The sequence below is a fragment of the Salmo salar genome, chromosome ssa04 (assembly GCF_905237065.1).
Source record: "Salmo salar chromosome ssa04, Ssal_v3.1, whole genome shotgun sequence".
Classification (NCBI taxonomy): Eukaryota; Metazoa; Chordata; class Actinopteri; order Salmoniformes; family Salmonidae; genus Salmo; species Salmo salar.
In genome coordinates this window covers 10,271,483-10,283,143 of record NC_059445.1, presented here as the reverse complement: position 1 = coordinate 10,283,143, position 11,661 = coordinate 10,271,483, and the positions used below count along the sequence as shown (strand labels likewise).

At 40.5% G+C, this 11,661-nt stretch overlaps 1 protein-coding gene across 3 annotated transcripts; it reads left to right on the top strand.

Moving 5' to 3' along the window:
- The first annotated feature begins 1,245 nt into the window (after positions 1-1,245).
- On the top strand, positions 1,246-10,277 carry LOC106602160 (C-type lectin domain family 4 member A). Of its 3 annotated transcripts, none has more exons than XM_045716440.1 (6): positions 1,246-2,372; positions 3,131-3,235; positions 3,502-3,591; positions 6,541-6,686; positions 6,989-7,098; positions 7,224-10,277. In XM_045716440.1, exons 1-5 carry the CDS (start codon positions 2,276-2,278, stop codon positions 7,052-7,054), a joined length of 504 nt encoding a protein of 167 aa, XP_045572396.1. In that variant the 5' UTR covers positions 1,246-2,275; the 3' UTR covers positions 7,055-7,098; positions 7,224-10,277. The 3 variants fall into 3 exon arrangements, with proteins under 3 accessions (XP_045572396.1, XP_045572395.1, XP_045572394.1); XM_045716439.1 differs by having other exon boundaries at positions 3,502-3,945; XM_045716438.1 differs by lacking the exon at positions 1,246-2,372 and having other exon boundaries at positions 2,901-3,235; positions 3,502-3,945.
- Positions 10,278-11,661: the final 1,384 nt, after the last annotated feature.

Below are 11,661 nucleotides of genomic sequence, written 5' to 3'. Positions count from 1 at the left end.
TCACAAGGTTACACCTAGTGGTTTCGCCTGATTGAACTTTTATGTTCACTAATTCTCTGTTTGAGAATTTCTTCTTTATATTTTTCATAGTCTAAAACAACCACAGCACCCCCCTTGTCTGCAGGTTTAATAACCAACGATGAATCTTTCATTAATTCATTAAGTGCCTGTTCTTCTGTTCTAGTGAGATTTTTCTGAATGTGGTTTGTTTGTCTCGTATACACTGACTCCTATACACCACTCATTGTGTATAGGAGAGGTCGCAATTTGCGCGATAAATTGGTTCATGCAAACTGCCAGCCACGAAAGAAAATCAGCCAGGCTCTTTTACGCCCGCTACCAAATGGTAGCTATAAATGTAGAGGATGCGCACAGTGCAACAATATGATGAAGTGTGAATATTTCTGCCACCCACACACAGGAAAACGGTTTCAAATTAACGATATCATCACGTGCACCACCACCCATGTTATTTACATTATTAAATGTCCATGTGGGCTCTGCTATGTCGGTAAAACCTCCCGCTCTCTCAAACAGAGAATTAGTGAACATAAAAGTTCAATCAGGCGAAACGACAGGGATTATCCAGTCGCAGTACATTTTAATGACCAAAAGCATGACATTTCTACCTTTAGATTTTGTGGTATAGAGAAAGTCAAGATATCAGACAGGGGAGGTGATATTAATAATACTCTGAGCAAAAGAGAATGTTTTTGGATTTTCACCCTCCAGACATTATTTCCTAAAGGACTTAATGATGAAATGCCTATGTATGTTATGTTGTGAATTTAAAATATGTTCCTATTTAAGATTACTTTGTTTTTTCGTATGATGTACCCAATGATTAATGAAAACTTGCTATGTCCTCGTTGTGATTTTATGGACGTGTTCGGTACGTCTTGTCTATACACTTTTGTAATATTTGTGAAATGCATATTGTTATGTTTGGTAGCACTTATTTATTTTTCCTTTGCCTCCAACCCCTTTCCATACGTGGAATGGATGTGGGTGGGGCTAGGTCTACATAGAGGTGCTGTTTTCTGAAAATTCACAAAAGCTCTGACGAAGGCCGGTAGGCCGATACGTAAGCTTATTAAATATCAGTGATACTATCAAGAACAGTGTGCGGTTTCCTTTTTTCATTCATCCTGTTTCAACTGTTGCCATGCACCTGTAACAAGATTGCTCAGATGTGCGAGTGCCTTTTGAATCTTGTTACACCTAGTGGTTAAAGTGAGAGATGAGCACACCATAGAGGTGAAATAGTGGTATTACAGAGTCCCCCTCAAAACTCATTGGAGAATACAATCCTAGGGGAGGGACCTTCAACCTTCTCCTCTAACAGGGTGGAGAAGGAGGAGAGGAGATAGGAGGTGAGGAGATAGGAGATAGACGGAGAGGAGATAGGAGGAAAGGAGATAGGAGGAGAGGAGATAGGCGGAGAGGAATCGAAGAAACACAAACTGAGATGAGGAAGAAGAAAATTAAGAGAACGGCAGAAAGAAAATAAGAATAGTTATGTTAAGATTTAATAAAAGGAGTGTGTAGACATACCTTACTGGGTACACATTGGTTGAATCAACGTTGTAACCACTTCATTTCAATAAAATTACGCTGAACCAACGTGGAATAGACATTGAGTTGACGTCTCTGCCCCGTGGGACTTTACTCTGCAAAATGCTTGTGTTCATTTTTTTTATTTGGAACATGTCATGTGATTTGCCATAGTCTTACACAGTGATCATTTTCAAGGCTCTGAAAGTAAACTAATAAAGAAACAATGTCCCAGCAGGTGTACTAGCTTCCTGATTGGATGTGATTGGATCATTAAAATAGTGTGACCTGAACACAACAGAGGGTTGAACAGTACTAAGTACTGACACACATGCACCGAGGGCAGACACATACACAGGCACGTACACACAGACACACAACACATACACACACTTCTAAATACCTCTTCACACTGATGTCAGTATAGATAGAAAACAGACAGTATAGAAAGAAAAAAAGGCCCCTATTTGGCCATTGGTGGCTGGCCACAGAGCGCAAGCCATAACGTGACTTCCTTATGAACAATGACACAAACATTAGACCAATTACTTAACTATTTGTCAGTACAGTTAGAATCATACAGTAGATATTGCCATTAGGAGTCAGTTAGAAAGGTAATCATACAGTAGATATTACCATTAGGAGTCAGTTAGAAAGGTAATCATACAGTAGATATTACCATTAGGAGTCAGTTAGAAAGGTAATCATACAGTTAGTTGAGATGGATGACTACATCAATGAAGAGGTTATTGAATTAAACGAGATTATTGAAGAAAATGAGAACATAGCAATGAGGAGAGTGAAGACCCATCGGGCAGGTAAGAACTAAGAAAACTCTATCACACGCACACATTGACAAAGACTTAAATAAACACCGAGAAATACTAATAGCAAGTCTTAGTGGGAAAGTTTTTAAAATATGATTTTACCTTTAAATAGATGTATATTTTAAGTGTATCAGAAGCATTAAAGCGGCAATATACACTTCAAACAAAAGCAAAGCAGACACCCCGCCACTGATTTGGTAAACAACTGAGGAATGGGTCTGACCTATTGGTGCAAGGACTGATCATCCATAAGATATAAAAAAAAGTTTTGGGTTTTGAGGCTATACAGTGTTTACTTACATTTACAATGGACAGTTGAATTACAATTATGACAGTTGAACTAAGCTCATGAGGCACTTATAAATGATAATCATTAAGAATCTATGGGTATATATGCAAATATTGATTGCCCCTTTAATGATTCTAACATGTTATACTGATACAGTAACTTCCTCTTTAATGATTCTAACAAGTTATACTGATACAGTAACTTCCTCTTTAATGATTCTAACGTGTTATACTAATACAGTAACTTCCTCTAAAGCAGCTGTGAGAAACAGTCCTCTTGTTGCTGATTATGTCACACCCTCAAGTGTGTGTGGTATGTGTGTGCTTGTGTGTGTGTGTGCGTGTGTGTACGTGCATGCTTGCTTGTATGTGTGAGTGTATGCATGTGTGTGTATGCATGTGTCTGTGTGTATGGGTATGTGTGCATGTGTGTGTTCTCACATCAGTGTGTATCTCCTCAGGACCTAAGGATTCAGGGAGAACACTCTACAGGATGGTTGCTGTGAGCTTTGGGATGCTGTGTGTTCTACAAGTCACTCTCAACATCTCCCTGAGACTGTCTTTCTGTGAGTGAGGTTGTATCCCAAATGATACTCTACTAGTGCACTACTGTTGGCCAGGGTCCATAGGGTTCTGATCAAAAGGATGCCATTTAGACCTTAAGATTCCATTTTGGACCCTATTCCATTTGTAGTGCATTATTTTTGACCAGGGCTCATATACCCTTTGTAGTGCACTACTTTTGACCAAGGCACAAAGGACTAGTGCACTATATAACAAATAGGGTGCCATTTGGGACCCATTCCCAGAACATCTCTTTTCTTTCTTTCAGCCTGCTCTGATAAAGAGAGAGACCAGATAAAGGCCTGTTATAACACCACTGGCCTGGCACAAGACAGAGACCAGCCAAACACCAGTAGAGGTATCCTTGGCCTGTGTACAGAGAGAGACCAGTGCCGGAAGAACAGAAACCAGCTAGAGAGGGAGAGAGTCCAGTTAGAGAGTGAGAGAGACCAGTTAGAGAGTGAGAGAGACCAGTTAGAGAGTGAGAGAGACCAGTTAGAGAGTGAGAGAGACCAGTTAGAGAGTGAGAGAGACCAATTACAGAGTGAGAGAGACCAGTTAAAGTGTGAGAGAGACCAGTTAGAGAAAACAAATCAAAACCAGTTACAGGAGTGTTACAATGCCTTTACTAAAGACAGGGACATGATGAGTGACAGGGTCAGTCTTCTGATCAATGAGAAGGTGACGCTGGAGAAGGGGCTCTCTGGGTGTGGTAAGTTGCCAAGTCAGTCACCAGGGCTGCATCTACACTGAACAAAAATAGAAACGCAACATTCAACTATTTCATTGATTTTACTGAGTTAGTTCATATCAGGAAATCAGTCAATTGAAATAAATGCATTAGGCCTGTCGTGTCTTTGGCTATGTCGGATTAAGTGATATGACATGCTATTCTATAAAATCCTTTCTCGGTAATTAATATCACCTGATTAAGCTAATCATGTAAATGTAATTAACCAGAATGTCGGGGCACCACGGAAGAACATTTATAGAGCCTTTATCTTCCGAATAAACTCTTAAAATACTTAGTAATATTTTACATCGATAGCCGTCATCTTAATCATCTTATTTTCAGTCTCCTAATGAAAGTTGTAAATTCTTGGTTATCTTCACGAACCCTGGCTAACAAGTTGAATCAGCAATACAAAATTGGGTTTAATTATTTATTTACTAAATACCTAAACTAATCACACAGAATTACAAATACACAGAATACAAATGATGTCATACAGAAAACGTCCCTGGTGGACGGAGCCGACATTTGTTACACAAAGGAAGGGGGTTGGGTGTGGATGAAAGAGCAGGAAGACTTAGGAACAAAGAAACAGCAGCTATGCTATCTTAAATACATTATCTTATGCATTATAAATTACCGCCCATTTGGAAAAGGAAAATGCAATAAATATTTACTCTGAGCTGCGCTTCGGTAGATTGGTCGTAGATGCTGGCCGGGTTGGCCAACAGATCTTCCGGTCCTCGGAAGAATGTCTCTGGTGGTAAATTGGATACGTGGTGGTATCTTCGTCTTTGGTTGTTAGACTGGATCCGTCGTCCGTCCTTTCCTAGCCCTGGTCTAAAGCGGCCGCTGCTAAATCAACGGCTAGGAAGTATCACTTCTGTAGTGAATAAGCTCAAAGGTCATACCATTCGCCACCAAAGCTCACGCCGAGGTTGGCTTAGTTCTGTACTTGACATGTGTGTCCTTATAACGCAGAGGCTGCAGACCTCACGTAGTGGAACCATGGTTAACATTGTGTCATTGTCTTATATAGTGGAGAGGGGGAAGGATGTGTTTCATCGTTTATAACCCCTGTCTCTTCACAGGGGCGGGATCAAGCAGGGCACTTTCCTTATGAAAACCCAATTCTCTCATTTGGAAGCTAAAATTACATTTAATCTCCTAACAAACAATTTCAATATCAAACATTTCAATTGCATAACAATTCCATGTGACTCTGATAACTAGAGGGTGTATACTTTCCCAGGTACAGTTTATGTCGTCCTGTCATCAGTCATAATGTCTCAGATGACAACCGAACTGACATCCATACTCATTACGTTCCAAAGCATATTTCCAACTGGTTTTATTACCAAAATATGATTCCTTTATACCATTTGTTTGATGTTCCCAGACTCTCTATATTTAACACAGGCTATTCAACAGTCCTTCAGTAGGGTCGGAAAGAGAGGGGAAGGGAGAAAGGTATTTATGGGGGGCTCATAAACCTTACCCACAGGCCAACGTCTTGACAGGCCCTAATCTAACGATTTCTTATGACTGGAATACAGATGTGCATTTTTTTTAAAGGGCCTAACAATGGGCCTCAGGATCTCATCACGGTATTTTTGTGCATTCAAATTGCCATCGATAAAATGCAATTGTGTTCGTTGTCCGTAGCTTATGCCTGCCCATACCATAACCCCACCACATACCATTGGGCACTCTGTTCACAACGTTGACATCAGCAAACCGCTCGTCCACACAACGCCATACACATGGTCTGCGGTTGTGAGGATGGTTGGACGTACTGCCAAATTCTCTAAAACGACGTTGTAGGCGGCTTATGGTAGAGAAATTAACATTAAATTATCTAGCAACGGCTCTGGTGGACATTCCTGCAGTAGACATGCCAATTGCACATTCCCTCAAAACTTGAGACATCAGTGGCGTGTTGTGACAAAACTGCACATTTTAGGGCAACCTTTTATTGTCCCCAGCACAAGGTGCACCTGTGTAATGACCATGCTGTTTAATCAGCTTCTTGATATGCCACATCTATCAGGTCGATGGATTATCTTGGCAAAGGAGAAACACTCACTAACAGTGATGTAAACAAATGTGTGCACAAAATTTGAGAGAAATAAGCTTTTTGTGCGTGTGGAACATTTCTGGGATCTTTTATTTCAGCTCATGAAACATGGGACCAACACCTTACAGGTTGAGTTTATATTTTTGTTCAGTGTCAATTCTATAACCTTCCTTCTCCTGAAGTGTGCGAGTCCAGTGTGCACTTGGACACTGTGTGCAGTGCATCCCCATCGTGAATTTACCAATAGTTCAATTACAGTGTTAACATTTGTTTAAAGGAATGTTGCAAGATTCTGGCAACTAAGCCGTTTTTCTACTTAGGGTCAGATGAACTCTGGATGCCATTTTTATGTCTCTGCGTGCAGTATGGAGGAAGCTAGAGGTAGTTTGCCTTGCACGGCAACGCACGCAGACACGGCAACCATACAGCCTTTAGAAACTGAAACGGGTTTGCTGTATTTAAGTGTTATTTCTTTCTCCGTTTGTATTCCCAACCAGAGAAAATGTGTCCTGAAGGATGGAAGAAGTTTGGCTTCAACAGCTGTTATTACCTCTCGGCTGAGAAGAAACCCTGGGAGTACGCTGAACAGGACTGTCTGGGGAGAGGAGCACACCTGGTGATCATAAACAGTGAAGAGGAACAGGTGAGAGAGAGAGAGAGGGGAGAGAGAGAGAGAGACAGAGTGAGAGACTGAGTGAGAGACTGAGAGTGAGACTGAGAGTGAGACTGAGAGTGAGACTGAGAGTGAGACTGAGAGTGAGAGTGAGACTGAGACTGAGACTGAGAGTGAGACTGAGAGTGAGACTGAGAGTGAGACTGAGAGTGAGACTGAGAGTCAGACTGAGAGTCAGACTGACAGACAGAGAGACAGACAGACAGACAGACAGAATCAGGTAAATAAATACTCACATGCAATTGACAACATCATTATCTTTCACCTAACAGAAATTCCTCAATGCATTAAGAACAATTTCCTGGATCGGTCTGAATGAAAGGGAGACCTGGAAATGAAAGGGGACCTGGAAATGGGTGGACGGTACACCACTGACCACATGGTGAGAGATAATAATCTGTCTATAAGACTAACCATTTTAAATAGAACAACATCTGCATTGGTATGACTTAGAATTATGTTAACCAGTGTCTGTCTGTCTGGTTCTCTGTGTCGTTAACCCTCTAGGTACTGGGCGGGAAACCAGCCTGATAATTTTGGTCTTAATGAGGAGGACTGTGCTGAGCTGAATTATAGGTATTGTGACCATGTATATACATGGAATGATGTAGGATGTACCGATGAACGTAATTGGATTTGTGTTAGAGTGATTTAACAAACAATAGCTCATTATGTACAGTTGCCTTGCATGTAGTCTGTACACAAATATCTCTCTCCCCCAATGGGTTTTTATTGGCATCGGAAACGTGTTTATATTGCCAAAGCAAGAAACAAAAAGCAACATCATTAAAAAAACGTTTAAAAGGGGGGAGGAGTGGTAGGATTAGGGGAAAATAATAAAGGAAAATATATACAAAAATATATAGATTTTATACACATCTACCCAAAAAATATATGGGGGATCTGTTTGTGTTTGTGATCAGAGCCCCAGAGCCAGCTGGCTGAGGAGACTTCCCTAGGTTCATCTCTCCGTAGGTGAGGGCTTTGTGGTGGACTGTATAGGCATTTAACAGCGCTTTTCTGGATTTTGATAATTAGCGGGTTTAGTCCTAATTCTGCTCTGCGTTCATTGTTTGGGGTTTTGTGTCGTACATAAAGGATGCTGTAACAGACGGTATAATGGAACAAATACAAAGATGAGTTCTCTATCTATGTTCATAGAGACAGTGCTGAATGATTAAGTGATGATTCCACCTGGTGGTTAAAGTGAGAGATGAACTCACCATAGAGGTGAAATAGGGTTCCCACTAGATGGCCAGGCTGCAATGTCAAAATTGTCTATAATCTTACACATTTCTGAATTTCCTTTCTGGTCTTAATGTAAGGTTATGGTTAGGCATAAGGTTAGCAGTGTGGTAAATGTTAGGGTTAAAATCTGATTTTAAGAAGAGAAATTCTAGAAAAAGGCCAGATAGTGATGACCGTGAAAAAAGTGGTGTTACAGACTTGCCTATGGGATTTTTCTCTATTCATCCTTCCTCGATTCTTCTTCACATCCCTCTTTCCTCGCTGCCTTCTCAACATTCATTGGAAAACGTATGTAATTGCTCAGAGAAAGAGATTGTTTAACAAGTAATATTGCTTTCCTCTCAAAAAGATAGGGGTAAAAATGATTGGCACCCCTGTTTTCAATCTTTCAATACCTCACTTTGCGATGATAATGCCACTGAGCCTTTCTCTAAAATGTTTTATGAGATTGGAGAACATGGAGTTTTTTGTGGGTCATTTTTAGCAGACAAATTACAGTAGTGAGTGTATATATTTTCATGTTGGTCCCCAGTGGGAATCAAACCCACAACCCTGGAGATGCAAGTGTCATGCTCTACCACGCGGGATAATGCAAGGGAGCTTAGACCATTCTTCCATACAGAATCTGCCCTCATCAATTCAAACCACAGGTTTTCAATGGTGTTCAAGTATAGAGACTGAGACGGCAATTGCAAAATGTTGATTTTATGGTGAATTTACCATTTATTTGTGGATTTTGATGTGCGTTTGGGGTTATTGTATTTCTGGAAGATCCATTTGCAGCCAAGTGTCGGCCTCCTTATGGAGGTTTTTGGCTAAATTGTCCTGGTACTGAGTAAAGTTCATGATGCTGTTGACTTTAACAAGGGCCCTAGGACCAGTGGAAGCAAAGTAGCCCCATAACATCAAAGAGCCACCATCATATTTCACAGTAGGTATGGGGTTATATTCTGCATCCCACCACTGGTGGCCGTGGCCAAAGAGCTCTATTTTCATGTCATCTTACACGTCAATGCCTGAAGATTGATAAACAACAACGGCACTTAGATTGGAACTTGTGTTGTGGTCGGATGGAATGTTCGGCAATCTCATGAAACATTTAGAACAAGGCTCAGAAACGTTATCCTCGCACGGTGAGGATTTGAAAGGTGTTGAAAACAGGGGTGCCAATAAATTTGACCCCTTTCTTTTTGAGAAAAAAAACAATATTTATTGTTGAACAAAATTGCTTTATTTTTTTCAATTGTATTAGTATAAAATAATATCATTTTACATTTTCTGGAGCATACAATTATAGGTCAGTACTTGTATTGTTTCTTTATACAGTCTGTTTTGCTCATCCCTATCAATCGTGCCAGTAATTCAGGGCCTGGCTGTAGCTACAGCAGCTATGTGACTGTTAGAGATATAGTTGAGTTAATTATATTGAACAATGTGTATTCCTTGAGGGTTTGCTACTGTACCAGTAATTGCAATTCTTTTTTTGTAGCACGCATGTTTGACTGAAGCCCTGTTTATATCTGCTGCTAACATGCGTCCTGTATCCAGATCATGTCCAAATTCTGATTGTGCACACATTTTCAGACAGGTGTAGATGATTCAAAGACTCATTGTGATCTGATTTAGGACAACGGACAAGATCAGGACGAGGGATGCATATCAGTGGCAGGTATAAAAGGGGCTCGAGAGAGAGAGGGTTGACAGCATTGTCACCAGTGTAACTGTATGTATCATAATTGCAGCTATTGATTATAATAAACATATTAATGATAAAGCTATTGATTATAATAAACATATTCATGATAAAGCTATTGATTATAATAAACATATTAATGATGAAGGTATTCATTATAATAAACATATGAATGATAAAGCTGTTGATTATAATACGTTTCCTAAAGCTTAACGCTTATTGATGGTGATATTTGTTCATTTGATGCTATTGCTACCAGTCTCAGACCTTTTCAGAAACGTGACATTATGAATATCTCATTGGTTCATTCTGTATTCCCTGTGTATAGCAAATATACAGACTAATGACATGGTGATTTGTAATCCATCTCTCGGTGTAACACATGCTAGAACTGTACTATGTACTGACGTTGTTGACTCGTTTCTTTCCTATCTCAACCAGTGCTTTTTCAGATGCTTCATTGCGTATTAGGTTGAATATCCATGCATTCTTCATGTCACTCTGTCACCTACAGGTCCTGGTTTTTACCATATTGGACTTGGTCGTCCACAATGCTTATTATGAAACAAACTGTGGATTTTGTGTGGAAATAAATGTTGCAAAGTGCTGCACAAACACTAGTCTAGATGCGTTTTTTATTTGCTTGCACAGCATTGAACATCAGGGTTGTGTCTGAGAAAATGACTGACAGTAAGTAATCCCAATATTAAGTCTGTTATAATGAATGCAGCAGTCAGGATTTTGTAACAAATAGCTTATTATTATTGACTGACCTTGGAATCTCTTATTTATTTATATTTTTGCTGCTTTGCAGAGTGTTTTGTCTGGTCGATTTGGCCCTATACAACCAATGAAGCATGGCATGTGTCTTTGGCGCCATCTTGTGTGAATTTTGGTAATAACTGCTGAACAAAAACAGATATTTCCCCAGTCAACAGAGACTTCTCTTGGTGGAGGTGGTGCAGGTTCACTTATATATATGCCCATATGTATCAAGATCTAGGATCAGGTCCCCTCTGTCCATTTAATCTTATTTGTGGTGATCTAAATCGCAAACCTGATCCTAAATCTGTGCTCCTACTCTAAGATGCTTGATCTCTTCTTCATATGTATCTCAGAGTAGAACTGCAGGGCTGCATTCAATATGAAAAAACGGTGTGCAACGTTCAATTAAACGGAAACGGTGATGTTCTGAACGACCAGTTGAAAAACGGGGAGGGGTTGGGGAACGCTGCCCTTTAAATATGCCCATTTTCCAGGGTGCATACTCAGAGCATGCGCTGACCAGCTGGCAAGGGCCTTCACTGACACTTTAAAACTCTCCCTGACCCAGTCTGTAATACCTATATGTTTCAAGTAGACCACCATAGTCCCTGTGACCAAGAATACCATGTTAAACTGTCTACAGCTACACCATCGAGAGCATTCTGACTGGTTGCATCACTGCCTGGTATGGCAAATGCTCGGCATCCGACCGCAAGGCACTACAGATGGTAGTGCATACGGCCCAGTACATCACAGGGGCAAGCTTCCTGCCATCCAGGACCTATATAATAGGCGGTGTCAGAGGAAAGCCCCCAAAAATTGTCAGACTCCAGTCACCCAAGTCATAGACTGTTTTCTCTGCCTACGCACGGCAAGTGGTACCAGAGCGCCAAGTCTAGGACCAAAAGGCTCCTTAACAGCTTCTACCCCCAAGCCATAAAACTGCTGAACAGTCAATCAAATTGCTACCTGGATTGTTTGCATTGACCCCCTTATTAAATTATCATTTTTTGGACTGACTTTCTTGTACAGGCTCGATGTACACAGACTCGACTCTAATCACACACGCACACACACACACACACACACTCTTCACATGCACTGCACATTGACTCGGTATGTATAAAGGGCTCGTAAGTAAACATTTCACAGTAAGTTCTACACCTGTTGTATTAGGCGCATGTGGCCAAAAGGCAGTTTTAACATCTTTATCTGTACCATTTTAGCGTCTGTGAAAGC

Coding starts and splice junctions, on each gene's coding strand:
- LOC106602160 (XM_045716438.1), top strand. CDS start 2,959: ATGTCACACCCTCAAGTGTGTGTGGTATGTGTGTGCTTGTGTGTGTGT. Junction 3,236..3,501: donor CTCCCTGAGACTGTCTTTCT/GTGAGTGAGGTT, acceptor TCTTTCTTTCAG/CCTGCTCTGATAAAGAGAGA. Junction 3,946..6,540: donor GAAGGGGCTCTCTGGGTGTG/GTAAGTTGCCAA, acceptor ATTCCCAACCAG/AGAAAATGTGTCCTGAAGGA.